This window comes from Vidua chalybeata, chromosome 14 (genome assembly GCF_026979565.1).
Source record: "Vidua chalybeata isolate OUT-0048 chromosome 14, bVidCha1 merged haplotype, whole genome shotgun sequence".
Lineage (NCBI taxonomy): Eukaryota > Metazoa > Chordata > Aves > Passeriformes > Viduidae > Vidua > Vidua chalybeata.
Genome location: NC_071543.1, coordinates 482,895 through 498,377, shown reverse-complemented (window position 1 = coordinate 498,377; position 15,483 = coordinate 482,895). Strand labels below are relative to the sequence as shown.

General features: G+C 57.0%; 1 protein-coding gene across 11 annotated transcripts in view; it reads right to left on the bottom strand.

Moving 5' to 3' along the window:
• Positions 1–15,483, bottom strand: part of DLG3 (discs large MAGUK scaffold protein 3) — a 78,087-nt gene that overhangs the window by 51,115 nt on the left and 11,489 nt on the right. For 7 of the 11 annotated variants that reach the window (XR_008433354.1, XM_053955366.1, XM_053955361.1 and 4 more), the window contains one exon: positions 15,215–15,370. Coding sequence is in view for 10 of the 11 variants with exons in the window: in XM_053955366.1 (XP_053811341.1) it covers positions 15,215–15,370 (156 nt within the window). In the remaining variant the exon portion in view is untranslated. Of the gene's footprint in view, positions 1–1,293; positions 1,618–15,214; positions 15,371–15,483 lie in introns of those variants that run through there. The other 4 variants (XM_053955369.1, XM_053955370.1, XM_053955368.1 and 1 more) reach the window with 1 other exon arrangement.

The window sequence follows — 15,483 nt, the reverse complement described above, 5'->3', positions numbered from 1 at the left end:
GCAAGCAGAAGTGGAAAGGAAGGAGCAAGCATGCTTCGATTTTCTGCTCCCCGAGCTTGCTGCTTTGGATGGAGGGAAGGAGAGAGACAGTGGAGGAAACACGGAAGAATGCTTGCCAGGAATCAGGAGGCGAGAGATAACTGAGGCTGATTTTGATACAAAGAGTGGCAGAGAAAGAGAGAGAAAGCAGGACCAGGCTCATAGGAAGGTGGCTGGAGTTTTTGGTGCCTTCTGTAAATATAATCTGAGCTATCAGCTATGAATCTAATTATTTCAACCAGAGCTACAGACAGACAGTAATGAAGAAAAAACAGAGGAAGGGAAGAAGAGGGTTGTGTTTGCCGAGAGCAGAGGAGGAGAGAATTCCCATTGATTCCTGTGTGTCTGCCTGCTACAGCATCTTGAAATAATAATTAGAAGGATCAATAAGAAATCATGTGAGGTTTGAAGATAATGAATGAAAGAAGCAGAAGAAGCAAAGTGAAATGCCTTTCTCTCAAGCAGGGTAAATTGTTTTTCAGGCAGGGTCTAGCCTCCATTTTAATGCTTTGCAAAAAGATCCAACCATTTTCTAAGCTGGTTGTGGGTTCAGAACAAGACTGGTCTCTCCATTCAGGGGAGAGAGACACAGCCCGAGAATAGGTCCTGGAGAACACTAATAAAATGAATGTGTGTGGGAAGAAATGGAGGCAGTGAAATGGGGCAGAATGCACACAGCACGCCAGCGACCAGAGCAGGGTTACGTAATAATCTCGGGGAGCAGGGACGTAGCAGCAGAGCGAGGAAACCACAACTCGGTGGAGAGTGGGTGACAGTTTGGGAGCGCTGGCAAAGCAACACTGCGAACCCACGAGGCTGCCCAGCGGGCAGCACGCACCACGCCTGCTAAACACAGCGTGATGGGATGCCCTTGGCGCTGCCGGGGTATCGGCATCGCAAGCGGCGAGCACCTCAGGTGGGGCGTCCAAAATACATCACGCCCGACGACCACCTTGCGCCAGGCAAGATCCATTTGGCCCCGCTCGGCCCCGGGAAGGCCGCTCCAGTGCCTGGGCAGGACCGCAGCAGCCAGCCCGAACAACGGCAACGCCAGCCCGAGCGACAGCGACGGCCGACCCGAGCGACACCGACGGCCGGCCCCAGCAGCGCCGGCATCCGCGCCGGCTGCTCGCGACGCCCCCGGGGCGATGCTGCAGCGTGCCAGGAACCCGCCGGGAACCCGGCGTCACCCCGACAGCCGCCCGCCCCGTCGCGTCCCGCACCGGGGAGCCGCTGCCCGGGGCTGGCCCGTACCTGCTCGTACCAGTCGCGGCTCGAACACGTGCACTCGGGCCACCAGCCCGGGCCGCTCCCGTTCACCTTGGCCGCGCTCTTCCCCGGCGCCGGCGGCGGCTTCAGCGCGGCGGGGTCGCGGGCGGGGGGCCCCAGCTTGGCCTTGCCGCGGGCGGCGGGCGCGGCCCCCCCGGGTGCGGGCAGGGTCTGCGAGCCGTAGCCGCCGTAGCCGTACTGCTCGTGCTGCCACTCGCCGTAGGAGGGGGGGTCCATGCGCCGCAGGGCCGCCATCCGCGTTACCTCGTAGCACTCGGGGCACTTGCAGCAGTGGTGGTGCTTGTGCATCGCTGCCCTCACACCATAGAGCCGGCAGGGAGGGAGGGAGGGAGGCAGGGAGGGAGGCGGCGCGGAGGGGCGGAGGGATGCTCAGGGGGCGGCAGCGGCCCCCGCCCCGCGCAAGGCGCGCCTGCCGCCTCTGCGTCCGCTCGGCGCCCCCGGCCCCGTGGGAGGAGGAGGAGGAGGAGGAGGAGGAAGAAGAAGAAGAAGAGGAGGAGGAGGAGGAGGAAGGGAGGGGGATGCTGTTACAGCGCGGTGATCTCCGCGGGGGCGCGCCGCGGCATCGTCCGCAGTGCCGCTCAGTGCCGGGGCCGCGCCTGGCGCGGGGCGCGGGGCAGCAGGTCCGAGCCGCTCCGCTGCATGGGGCGGCCCAGCGCGGTCCGGCCCGGCTCGGCTCGGTGCGGGACCGCGGCACCTGCGGCGGCGCGGAGCATCCCTCGCCCCCCCCTCCCCCGCAGCCACCAATCCGCGCCGGCGGAACCTCCGCGCCCCGCCCCGGCGTCGGGGGCGCCGCTCAGCCCCGCGCTCCGGGCAGACCCCGGCCGCACCGCCCCCGCCGCCCCCCGCGCAGGCGGCATCCAGAAGGAGCAGAATCCCGCGCTGCGCTGCCTCACGCATCACCTTGCGGCTGCTGTCAGCCGCTCTCCCGGCGCACCGGGCGGCCCTTGGGCAGCGCCGGCCGTTCCTCCAGCCCCGCAGCCCTGCCAGCTTTGTGACTGACGCCAAGAGGGGTTCACCTGGCTTCAGCTGTGGCCCGCACTGGAGTAGGAAATAATTTTTCCCGATCTGAACTGGTCGCTAGGCTGGTAGCAGCACCTCTGTCGCATCTCTGTATCAGTTCTCACCTTGCTTTTTTGAAAATGTTACCACATGTGCTCCATCCAGAACAGCACCCCCGGGGATGCTGCCACTGCCCCGTGAGCCACAGGTGCATGGACGGTGTAGAAACCACGAGGGCCTTTGCTGGGCCTTCCACCTACTGCCATCAGGGCATGGCAAAAGCAGAGCAGAAATGCCTGCTGGTGCAGCAGGGCAGAGGTGCCGCTCCCAGTGCAGCTCAGCAGTCCTTCACCTCTTGCAAAGAAGCGCAGGACTGGAAGAAGTTCAGAAGAGCCATCCAGACAAACTGATGGGGAGAGAGAGAAAGACCATTGCAACCCCCACATCTGACCATTTAGAACCTGAACCTGGCCTCTTAATGCCTAAAAGTTGTAAAAAAAAAAAAGACTAGGCTGGGTGAAAAACTATTTTAAAGAAATGGTACATAAGTATGTAGAAAAGCAATGAAATGTGCACTGGGCTCCCACAGGCTACGGCTAAAAGACACAAGCAGGAGGGGGCCACAAGCTGAGCCACAAGATATGGTGGTGCAACACCTCAATTCAGGTTCCAAGGTCTGCAAGGCTCCTCCTGGCCTCCTGCAGCTGGTGTAATGTGGCCCTGGGCACGAGCAGGGCTGTGGGAGCAGGAAGTGCATGGTGGCTGGTCAGACGAATGCCCCTGCCCACTCCCCGTTCCTTCAGCTCTTTAAACTGCAGTACCAAATTACTTCTGCACTTCACCTCCATACAGAGGTGCTCCTGCAGGGTTTGCTGTCAAGCAGTCAAGTGAAATGGTTGCTTCTGGGCGAAGGGAAGGGGGCAGAAGACACCCCAAAATCAGGACTGGCGTTGCCCCCGAGTACCATGTTCCCACCTGTCCTCTCCAGCACTGCCCGCACCTCACCGTCTAGAGACGGTGCTCAGGTCACCTCAATCACAAGGTGGCTTAATGCCACAGAATGCTGGGGTGGCTCAGACACTGAGATTTCCCTGCTGCAGGCTCAGGACAATCATAATGTTCTTGGACAAGCAAGTCTAGAGCACCTGTCCTCACCGTGGTGACCTCAAGCAGCCGAGCACAGCAGGGCTGCTGAGCCCTCAGAAACAGCTCCACAGGTGAGGCTCACCCTGCTGCTCCCCTGGGCTGTCCTGGGACAGAAATCAGTCTCAGGGGCACTGTGGCACTGACCCAAAGAGATGCACCAAGGTGAAGCCAATGGCAGCACACAGGACAGTGCTTCCACTGCAGAGCACAGTGCCACAGGAGCTCACTAGGGCAGGGCAGCACGGGATGCCTGCGTGCAAAGCAAGCTCGTTCAGAATTAATCAATGAAAAACTGTGTTTGAGTGCACGGCAGGAAAGAGTGCAGGGTTGGCTTTAAGAGAGGACTTTACACTTCAGGCTTTAAGAAATTAGGATTATCTCCACATCTTTACTGCTCCTTGTGCCATCAGATGGGAATGACAGGAGGGACCGGGACCACACTGGAGCTGAGATAAAGGATTGCTGCACCAAAGTAGAGCAAAAAGCCTTGTAAGAAAGGGCAGGTGGCCAGTGTCTCACCCATGAGACCAAAGGGACATGAATTCCTTGGCTACCCACCCATCGGCACCTCTGAGATAAATTCATCAATGAGATGTGCTCAGTACCTGGGCATAACTAATTACTGCTCCGCCCCAGCTGCAAAACTCCTTCCCACTGCGCTGCCTACCTTGGGATGGCATGGTTAGGTTGCAGGGACCCTGCAGTGCCCACCCAGCGAGGCCTCTCCACTGCCACAAGCCTTCCCCAAAGCCATCTTTGGGCCAGGCTCAGTCAGGAGCCCCGTGTCTGCAAGAGGCTGACTTGGGTGGGAGGAAAGCACCAGGGAACTGCACAAGCAGAGTCTGTCACCCCAACTGCTCACGCCTGCCCTGCTCCAGACATATCCACTGTCACTCTGTCCTGGGATGGGGGCAGGCAAGGACATGGACATTGACTCAGGGAGGAAGCGCAGAAGCAAAGGACAAGAGCTGTTAGGGAAAAATGCTTTAATAAGGAGCTGAGTGAACAATAAAGAGAAGCATTTAATTAGATTTTTTTTCCCCTCCCTTTTTTTTTTTTTTTTTCCCCTTTTTTGGTGCATCCTCCGCAAGGAAGGTGTCTGGTCCTCTCTATGCTGGGTCTCTGCAGCCTTCACAGCCATTCATGGCATGGCATGCCCACATGGGACACACCCTCACTGCCAGCCCTGGAGGGGCAGTATTAGAGCCTCCCCCACAGCTCTCTTCTCTGTTAGTGCCTCATTGCCAGTTGCAAACAGAGGGGTTTTGAGCCTCAGCTGCCACAGCTCTTTAGAGCCCTTCCTTACATGCTTGCATCTGCCCTCCCCAAACCCCACACTTCCCATTTTAGCTGCCACGAGAGTTGTTTCATTCCTACGCATTTCTAATGAACTACATGTGCCACCTGCTAGCCCCAATTAAAAGGGAAAAAAGTAATCCATGGTTGCTGCTGCCTGCTTGCAACGTTCCCTAATGCTGCACAGGACTTGGGATACCTAACCAAGCTTAAGAGGAGGCCAGGGCTGGTTGGCCAGGGACCACATTCTGTACTCCTACAGCTTGTTTTAGTGAGTAGTGGCATTTTGGGAACTAGGGGTGGCTTTGCTGGGAGATCAAGTGAAGTGGGCACCTGCACTGGGGGGCCCAGGTCTGTGCCTGGCAGGGCAGGCACAGTGCCCAGCACTTTGAGGCAGCTGTGGGCATCTTGCTGCAGTAACATGAGCTTTGAGCAGGGCTAAAGGAGCTGATGTCCAGGCAAGTGCCTTCATGGAGGGAAGCGATTCAAGAGCTCTCTCATTCTCTACCCTCTTCCTACTGGTATTCTCCCTGTCTTATTTAAATTCAGCTTTGGCAGCTGCTCTTTTTACAGGTGCTAATTTCAGCAAAGTGTCAAGGAATCCCCGGAGATGATGCTATTCACAAGGCACGAAGATGGCACAGAGCTAGGTTTTATCTGGTGTCACCAGCACTTCAGCCCCTGCTGCCGCTCCCTTCCTCTCGCATCAAGTCCTGCGGGAAGAGGAAGGCAAGTGTGAGGCACCAGGCACTGCAGGTCTGTAGTACCTACAGCCCTTCTAGGCGCAGGAGATGGGAAGATGGGGCGGGCTGAAGGCAGCCAGTTCCTTGCAGCCACGTGAGGGCTTGACTGTCGCCCAGGAGGAGCTGGATCCTGCCAGGGGAATCGAAGCCGCAGGTTTGCTCTGAGCCTGGGTGCAGAGAGGGAGCCTTTGTAATGCTCAGGAGGAAGGGGAGGACAGCTTTGCACGGGGAGAGGTACCTTTTTCCATCACTACCACCTGCAAAAAGACAGCCAATACATGCAGCCCAGGGAGGCAGCAGGGACACATGTGTGGGCACACAGGCTAGGAGGAGATAAGCAGTAAAGAGAAGGACCAAGTGAACTTGGCTCAGCCTGACAGTCAGTTGCTTAGCGCTAACACAGACTCCACCCAGCACGAATTTGCCATTTGCTGGGCCTGGGGCTCCTCAACTGGAACTTGAAGAGGTGCTCTGCAGAGCTGGCTGCACAGCTGCTGCGGGCAAACAGGGCTGGAGGGGCACTGGAGGGTTTGTGCAGTCGCAGCTGAGAGGGAAGGGGCAGAATAAGAAACATCTCACTCCATGGCTACTCCTTCCTGCCACCAGCAGCAATTCACGCTGGGAAATGTGCAGCTGGGATAATAATAACCAGGCATACCAAGGGACCAATAGCTCTCAGCACTTTCAGGGCAGATGCCCGACAAATTATTCTCCTCCAGGGCAAAACCATTTTTATTCTATTAATGGTCCCTAAAACATTGCCCAGTTGCTGCAGCCTCGCTTATCGGTGCTGCGACGCCCGACCGGCAGGAATGATGTGCAGGAACTCCGTGGTATCAGAAGGCCAATTAATGACTTCATTAAACTATATTACACTATAACTATATTACACTAACGAGAACTATCACTAACTAGAAAAACCCGAGACTCTGCGGAGAGTCCTGACACAGCTGTGACCTAATTGGTCAATGAATCCAAACAACCATCAGCAGAGTCCAATTAACAGATCACTCTTTGGTAAACAATCTCCAGAACACATTCCACATGTGCACAAACACAGGAGCAGCAAATGAGATAAGAATTGTTTTGATTCTCTTTTCTCTGCTTCTCTGAGGAGAAAGCTAAGTCTCTCTCTGTTCAGAGGACGTGTGAATACCACACTCGCTAGTGGCAGCAATGGCACGAGAGTCTTTAATAAACACCATTGGCTGGTTTCTGCAACTCACATCAAGGACAACTAAATGTCTTCATGGCTGTCTGGGGGAGGGGAGAGGAGCGATGGAGACCTGAAGCAGGTCCTTACAGCAGGGCTCAGGCTCCTTGCCTCTAAAGGAAAGCCTGGAGGCGTTATTTAATAACAATCAAATGCAGCAGGCTTTATGGAATTCCTGACAGCCTCACAATGCCCACAGCTGCTCTCTCCATCCCTGGCAGGGATCCTGCCCTGTGCTGGAGCACTCGAGGCATGGGCTGGCTGTGGGCTGCCTTAATGCACTTCCCTCCACAGCAGGTGACAGCCCTGGCGTGTCCCACGGCCCGTGGGCGCCCACTCCTTGTGTGTGCCTCATTTCCTTTAGAAAATGACGGAGCAGAGGGAAGGTCTGACACCGTGACCAGGGCACAGCTTCCTCACCAGGGGCACAGCAAGGTGTTTTGGAATCTCACTACCTTTAAGAGAGTCGGTTGCGATTTTTTTGGTCGTGTACCTTGATGTCTGGCTTGTGCCTAGTGTGACACCACCAGCGATCCTGTTTCCCTGCATCCTTCACTAGCCCAGGCTGCCCCGGGTATGGTCACATATTTCAGCCTTAGTGGGAGCCAAACACACCCTGCCTGGGCTGTACAAGCCTGCGGAGATCTCCTGGCTGCCTCTGCCTAAGCTGAAATGGTCTCGGGGCCACAAAGCCCCCCAGGCTGACCCTCAGGGGCTCCTCACCAGGACCCATCCCTGCAGGAACAGGCACTCTCCTCAGGGTGGGTCAACACGTGGCTCTGAAAGGGAGGCAAGGGCTCAGCAGCACTCTGCCCAGACCTGGGGCTGCCCGGGCAGCACAGACCTGCCCAGAGGGACCTTTCCCCCATCCAGGGCCCAGAGATGTCCCTTCCTCGACTAATCCCACCCTGCTCGGGGAACAAGAAGGGGAATTCTGTGGGGAACACGCATTCTCCCTTTCCCCATGCCAGCCCTGCTCCAATCTGCCACTTCCAGATGGAGCAAAGCCCGTTCTGCACCTCCCACCGCCCACAGTCAGTGATTCACAGGGATGCTGCTGCCTCATCCGGGCAGCGCTGCCCCAGAACACACTTCCCGGCCGGGAAACCTGCCCAGCCGCGGGGAGACAAACCAGCGCTGGGGTCCCTTGGAGCCACGGGCACCCGCGGTGGACGGGAGGAGCGCGCCTGGCTGGCCCGGCCCTGCCCCTTTAAGGGAGGCAGAGCCGCTCGGAAATTTGTGAATGGCTGTCCCCGCCCCCGCCGCGCGCGCCGCCCGCCCGGCCAATCAGCGCGCGCGCCGCAGGCTCGCGGCCCGCGCACGGGGCCCTCTTAAAGGCGCAGTGCCGCCAACACGGCCGCTCCGAGGTGACCTTCAAAGCGGGTGGCAGTCGCGGAATGAGGAGCCGTTGCGGAGGCACAGGCGCACCCAGGCCAAGAGTGACATACTCGCAACACCAGCCCCGGAGGGTGGATGGCGCTGAGGCTGAGGTGCCAGCTCCCCTCACCCTGACCGCGGGGCTTGGACACGGCATGGTCAGGTTGCAGGGATCGGACATCCACACCGGCCAGAACGCACAGCTGGGCTGATGTTCCCCCAGAGGCCATGGGCTGCCAAGCCATGGTGCGAGGGAGAGCAGGCAGCCGGGAGAGCTGTTTCGTCACCCTGCTCTGGTTCCAGGCCAGATCGGGAATGCAGGAGCACTCGCACAGCGCTGGAGTACTAAAGCTTGTGAAATCTTCCTGCACAAGTACCCCATGAGACTCAGCTGTGCAAAATCTACCACTGCAGAGAGGGGAAGCAGCTGTGCAGACGTGCCAAGGGGGAGGGAATGGACAGGGCAACAGTGGGATTGCAATAAACCCAGCTCCAGGCCCAGCCTGGTCTCCCCCTGCGCTGCAGTGCAGTGCCCCCTCCTTGCTCTGCCTCTGCTCTCAGTCTGCTGTAGGCCAGGCTGTGAAATGATCTGGGCTAAAAATACCCCTTAAGGAGGGGGGAACAGCCTGCAGGACATTGCTGTGTTTCCGGGACACGTGCAGGTGGGAAGCTGGTTGTGAGGCTGGGGAAGCAACGCTGGCCAGGCAGAATGGTCTCCATGCCAGTGCTTTGGGCACTGAAATTGGTGTACCTGAGCAGTGCCAGCCCCTACAGATATCCAGGCCACAGACTGCAGGAGGCCTTTGCCTGAGCCTCAATACTTGGAATAATTTTTAGGTGTGATGGCAGCAAAACTCCTACAAGGTGCTTTGTGCCTGCAGGCTGCAGGGCCCTGGCAGGTGCTGCCCTGGGCTGAGTCCTTGCTTCCTGCAACAGGACCAAGACTGGCTTGAAATGCTGCCACTGCTGCACGGTTTAACCCTCCCAGAGCAGGCAGAGCAAGGCAAGAGGAGCCAGCACACAGCAGAGAGCACCTTTCCAAGGGCTCAGCTTGGATTGGAGGGATGATTTCCAAACCCACGCTCATTTACTGCCCTCCCCCCGCGCTTCCCCTGGCTCCTGCCAATGCCGAGGATAACACATCTCTCAGCGTAGCTTGATACTGATCCTCCAAATCCTAAAGACCGTAAACCTTCATGAGCAGTTATCGTGGCTGCTTTATTTATAACATTGCCAGTACTGCCTCTGCCACCAGAATCCTGTTCTCTGCCCAGCCTGATGCCATTAAGATACAGTGACGCTCCCCCAGCTCCAGCACTCCAGACAGGAGGCAGCTGGCCCGCCAGGCTCTGCCTTCAAGCTTGCTCTATTTCTCTAAAAATGGGGACGAGAGCTCGTTTGTTTTGCAGGAATGCACCTGAGGGATTTGTCCTCACCCCTCCTGAGCTGCTGGGGTGGCTGTGAGGGGGAGTGGGATGGGGAGGGGTGGAGGAGAGGGTGGCACATGCCGTGCTCTGGCTCCCATTTCCGAGCCCCTGGTGGGTCTGTGTTACAGGAGAAAGGCTCCAGCGCTTCGCTTTGCTTGTGGCAGGAATATGGGCAAGCACCTGACAAGGCAAAGCAGGAAAGGAGGAACCTGGGGGCTACTGTGTGGACCCTGCATCAGCACACTTGGGAAACCTGACGAGCAGAGCAGACAGAGACCCAGCAGAGGCAGTGCAGCAGCTCACTGAGCTCCTGGCCAAGACACCGATGGGCCTGGCCCGGCCCCTGATCATTGCCCATGCTGCTGGAGGTGCCTGTGAATGGTCTTGGCTCTTGATTTCAGAGCTACACGTGGAACCTATGATTGTGAATCTCATCAGTGTGCAAGTTCTCCAGCAGGCAAAGCTGAAGCACTGATCTGGAGGGAGGATGGATGGACTCCAAGCCTGTCTGGATGGCTCTGGAGCATGGCTCTCTGTTGAACAGTCCCCAGAGCCTCCCCCTCACTGTTCCCTTTCTGCCATTGCACGGGGAGAGCTGCATTAAAATACTTTAAAAAGACTGACAATGACTTGGGTGAATGGAGACACCACATCCATCAAGATTTTCTTATGCTGCACAGCCAAAAAAAACCCCTTGTGTCTGCAAGGATCTTCTTGTTGCTGCTGGTATTAGACAAAACGTCCCCAGGTAGAGTAGGAATAGGTGACCATGCATGAGATTTTGGTTTGACAGCTTGGTGGCTCTACTGACTTCTTCATCCTTTGCTGAAGCTAGATACTGAGCTGGGAGAACTGAAGTCTAAGCATGTCCATCTCTGCAGCAGGAATAGCAAGAGCCTCTAGTGAAGCTGAGGCTATTTGACCCCAAAATGTCCACTGAAGTGACAGTTCTTACTGACACAGCCCTTGCTGACCCCCCCCTTTGAGCAGCAGCATCCCTGGGACACAGGTGGCCCAGCTGGGTGTCCCTGCTGTGCAGGGCTGATGCGTGGTTCAATCCAGGTGTCTCACTAGAGACAGACACCCTCCTGAGTCCAGCACTTTGGCTTTTGAGCCTGTGTCTGCAGTGGGGAAACACAAAATCGCTGGAGAGCATCTGAATGCCCTGAAGTGACCTCTAGGCACAAAGAGGCTCAAGTAACACAGGGCAGAGCCTCTGGGCTGGGGACTGCTGCTTTTCTTCTCTGCTTCTCCTACGATAAACACGCTCTCCTCCCTTTTGCACGGGGATGCAATGGGGAGGGGGGAGTTCCCCCAGGAGCTGGTTGCTTCTGCGGTCCCATTGCTTGAGCATTACCTGCTTCCTGGGATTTTGGGGCTGCAGGGCTGATGCTGATGGGCTCAAAATCGAGATAAAGCAGTGGCCTCGTAAAGTCTGGCCTGCAGCAACAGCTTCAGCTGCCTGCCCAGTCAGCCTACCGAGAGGGCATGGGGTGGTGGGGACAGCAGAGCACATGCAACCAAGAAACCTGACAGGGGCTTCTTGGTGGGGCTGCCTTCATTGTCAGACATTCACCCACACCGGAGACCTGCTTCATCATTTCCCTGACGCTCCACGCAACAGCAAACAGCTCCTTGGTGCTTCCCCTCCCGTGTATCTCGCAGGGAAAATGGAGAGCGGCGAGGCTGCAGCCAAGGCAGGGGAGCAGGGAGCTCAGAGCCGGCATCTCCGCAGCTGCAGGGTCTGCCGCCCGCCCATCCCACCCATCCCGAGCGCTGCTCCTGGCAGGCAAAGGGCACAGCGCGGGAACGCCCTTCGCTCCGGCCAAAGGCACACTGGGAAATAGGAAAAAATGCTTGAGAGAAGGACGAGGGGATCAGACAGTCGCCACGCTGGCGGCACAGCTTGCCTTTTTCTGCCAAATGCCCCAGGGAGCTCCGTGGACCTGTTTGGCACTTGAGCCGTGGGTGACGGGGCAGACGGATGCATCTTCTTCCGCAGCAGAGAGGGCTCCTAACACCCTGACAGAGCGTTTGTGTCGGAGCTGTGCCCTCCCTGGGGCACAGGGAGGGGGACTGGGCCATTTCTGGCCTCAGCCCCGCAGAGCTGAAGCGCAGACTGCACCTCCTCTCACGCTGCGGGCGTGCTCGGAGGCATCCCACACACCCAGAGCCTGCCGGAGCAGCAGTGACCCCTGTCAGCGAGGTTTCTTATTCACCAGTGACTGCGGAGCACGCATGGAATGAATGCCTGTCCTCTGAAGCAGCCTCGCCGGCGCTCTCCGTCGTACCAGGACCTGCTGCTGCTCCGTGCCAGCTGCAGGCTGAGCCAGGGCAGAGCAGCGGGGCGAGGAACGCCTCGGCAGGCGGGAGGGATGCTCGGGCAGGCGGAGGCGGAGGGGCGGCCCCGCACTGCCACGGTGCCAGGGATGGAGTCAGAGACGCTGCAGAGCCGCGCCGGGTAGCCGGAGAGGGTGGCAGGGGAAAAGCAGCGCTTCCTCGCAGGCGCAAAGCTCTGCTCATCAGCGGCATTGTTCCTCTTTCATTTCTCTTTACAGCCGGCTGCTCCCTGCACAGAGGATGAAAACGGCGTTTACCGAGAGCAGCAGCCTCCCTGGCAGCCCGGGAGCACAGGCGAGTGACACCGGCCACAGCAGCACCCTCCTGAGTCTTCCCGCACACGAGTCCTGGGCAGCCCTGCTGGGGCAACCACAGGGCTCGGGAAAAGCTTGAAATGAAGGATTCAGCAAATAAAACCCCACAAGCCCCAGAACTCAGGCAGGGTTTTGCCTCTATTAGCTTCAACAGGGCTTTTTTATCTGGAAAAGTCCCTTTGCTCTTGCCCCGTTGAGGGCTGAATATCCACTTTGCCATGGAGAGACGGCTTCAGCCCACTAAGCCTCAACAGGGAAGCACATGCTGGTGCTGTATTTACCGGCACCTCTTCCTTTGTAGCAGCCATTTGCACGCTGCAGGGCTCTTCAGAGCACACCCATATCCTCGCCAGCAGGCAGAAATTTCCTGTTCCTGGAAGCATTTGTGTGGAGAGGCAATCTATTTGACATGCATCTTCCTGGCTGAAGCAGGTCATGGTAGCTTTTGCCCTGTTAACATTGCTGTGGAGAGCTGCGGGCAGGGGAAAGGACAAAGCCAGGGCAATGGAAAACTTATTTACATTGATGCAATAGGAGAATTGCACTTACTTCAGGTAGGAAAAGCCAGTTCATCATGTTGCCTTTCATCAGTGGCAGGGTATCCACTAGAGCTCTTGTTCCTGGGCTGATGGCACCTGAGTGGCAGCTGGTGCTCCCCTGCCCGAGTATTAACTACCATTAACTTATAAAAGCTTCCCTGGTCCTTCCAAGTGCAATTTGCCAGCTCAGGTATTTTTCTGAAACCTGATTTGGAAACGCCCGTGGCATAAAAAGCACACACTGAAGGCTGAAAAGCAGTAAGTCCCCGTGGAGCAGGGCAGGAGCCGGGTGTTGTCCAGCCCTGGTGCTGTCCTGCGTGCTGCTGCTGTTGAGAACTGACGCGGGATGCGATGCTGGCAGGAGCTGAGGTGTCCTCAGCGCCTTCAGGCAGGAGTGAAGGATGAGAAACCGGGCCTGTGCTGTGGTCCAGCGGCACAGCCTGCCCCAGGCACCTGATCCTGTCGCATGGAGGGCTGCTGGAAATGCTCCCCTCTGTCAGGGCAAGGCCTGTATTCAGCAGTGAAGGTGACATCCTGGTGAAAGGCTCACCACTGTGATGAAGGACTCTGCATCCCAGCACAGGGGCTGCTGCAGAGGAGCTCTGCTCGAGCCCGCAGCTCTCCAGCACTGCTCGGCTCCAGTTTTCAGGAAAGCTGCAGAAAGCCAACTTTCAGGCAGGACTACAGCAGGCATGGCAATACCTGGCACTGAACACTACCATGCTCACAGCTTTTCACCTCCAGCTCCCTGCTCTGCCTGCAACCATGCTGTGAAATGACCATCCTCTGGGATGAAGGAGGTTGCAGATGAGGGCCCTGCCAGAGCACAGTCCTCCCAGAGTCCCAGTCTGCCCACCCAGGTTCCCATTGTTCCTCCACCTCAGGGCAGTCACCCCCCTGCTCAGGGCTGGCAGCTGCAGCCCCTGCAAATGAGTGACCCCTCAAGCTCCAGCACCTGGCACCAAGGACGGGTCCCATGCTGACACAGGCTAGGAAAGAAGGGGGCTGAAAAGAATGACAGGGATTTTTTCAGGTCTGGAACAACCTGCCTCAACTGTGAGCGAGTGAAGAAGCCAATCTGTTTAGTTTATCTAAGGGAAAGTTAAGAGGGAACTTAGATGCATCTATAAATACCTACATGTTGGGAACATTTCTGATTGCCAAGGTCCTTCATCCTAGCAAACAGAGGCAGCAAAATTTCCTAGTGCTGGGAGCTAAACCAAGAGAAATAGAGGCTAACAGTAAAATACAGATTTTTAATGTGAAGGATAAATAATCATCAGGCCAGCCAGGCCAGGGACAGAGCAGATTCCCCACTGCATGAAGCCTTAAATTAAAACTAGGTGTCTGCTGCTAAAGGAGACATTGCAACTCAGCCAGACATTTGGGGCTGGATGCAAGAGCTGCTGTACTTCATAGCCTGGGACAGTCAGGAAGAAAATCCCTTAAAATCACAACAGAATCTGTTCCCAATTGCTCAGGCTCTCACCCCCTCATGGGTTTTGCCCTGTGACTCCCCTGTGGTGATGTTTCCCACCCACTGGCAAATGGAAATCAGCAGCCAAGCTCATCTTCTTGTCATATTCAGAAAACCACTGTCTCGCCCTTTCAAAAACTGCTAAAGATATGGTGAATGATTGAAAATGTAGAGAGAAACAAGAGAAAAGGAGAAATTAAACAGTAAGAGAGAAAAAAAAATGGGGTGTTACCCATTTTATTGCAGTCCAGAAAAAGAAGGAAAACGTTTAAAAAAGGACAGACAGAAGAGAGGCAGTGCAATTTTTGTATTTAAAATACTTTGGAAGAAGACTTAGACTTAGCAAACAAACATTATTTCAAACTTTGCCAAGAAAAACAACATTTTCATATAATTTTAAATCTGTGGTGAGCTCCATTCTTCCTGGCCACTTCATCCTTCCCAAAAGTGCATTTTGCCCTTCACTCATCCCTAAAACTCCCCTCAAATGCATAGCCCAAACGATTTTCTTGCACCAAGTGGAGGCTGAGCTTTACGATGCACATCCAAATAAATGGTGTTTCCAAGTAAATAAGACAGCAGAGAAAAGCTCCCAGGAAGCTGAGGAACGGACCTGCCATTTAAGAGCTCGGGGAAAAAAATAAGGAAATCTGCAATGTGGGAGCGTGCCAGCACTGGGGGCAAGAGGGATGGCTCTGGGAGCATTTCCAGCTCCACGCAGCCTCGTCATCCCTGCGCCACATCCACCTGCCCTCCGAGCCCCGAGGGCTGACACAGGGCCAGCAGTGCTAAGGCAAGGGGATGATTTTGGTGCCCTCCAGCCCCCCGGCACCAGTGACCGCTTGATTTTCTGGTGTGAGCGTCAGCAGAAGGGCCAGGAGGAGACGCGGCCAGCCCCAGGGGAGGGACGCGCCATCCCCGCGAGCGCGCGGCTCCGGCGCTGCGCCCTCAGCGCCGGGCAGGGCTGGCAGGGCTGGCAGGGCTGGCAGTGGCGTGGGGCACGTGGAGGCTCACCTGGGGCAGGCTGCTGTGAGAGCTGAGCACCAGGCTGCAGACGCTGGCCGGTGCCTCTGTCCGCCGTGCTGTCACCCTCACCAGCCGCGGCGCTGTCCCCGCGGCGCCGTCCCCGGCTCCCGTGCCGAGCCTCTGCTCACGGTCCCGGGAGCAGTCCTGGAACGAGACAAGTTGGGGGGACACGTGGGTAGGGCAGGCCGGCTGTCTCCAGGCTCTCCACTGCTTCTGGAAGGGCCAAAATGAGCTCTTCCCCGTGCAAGGGGACGAGT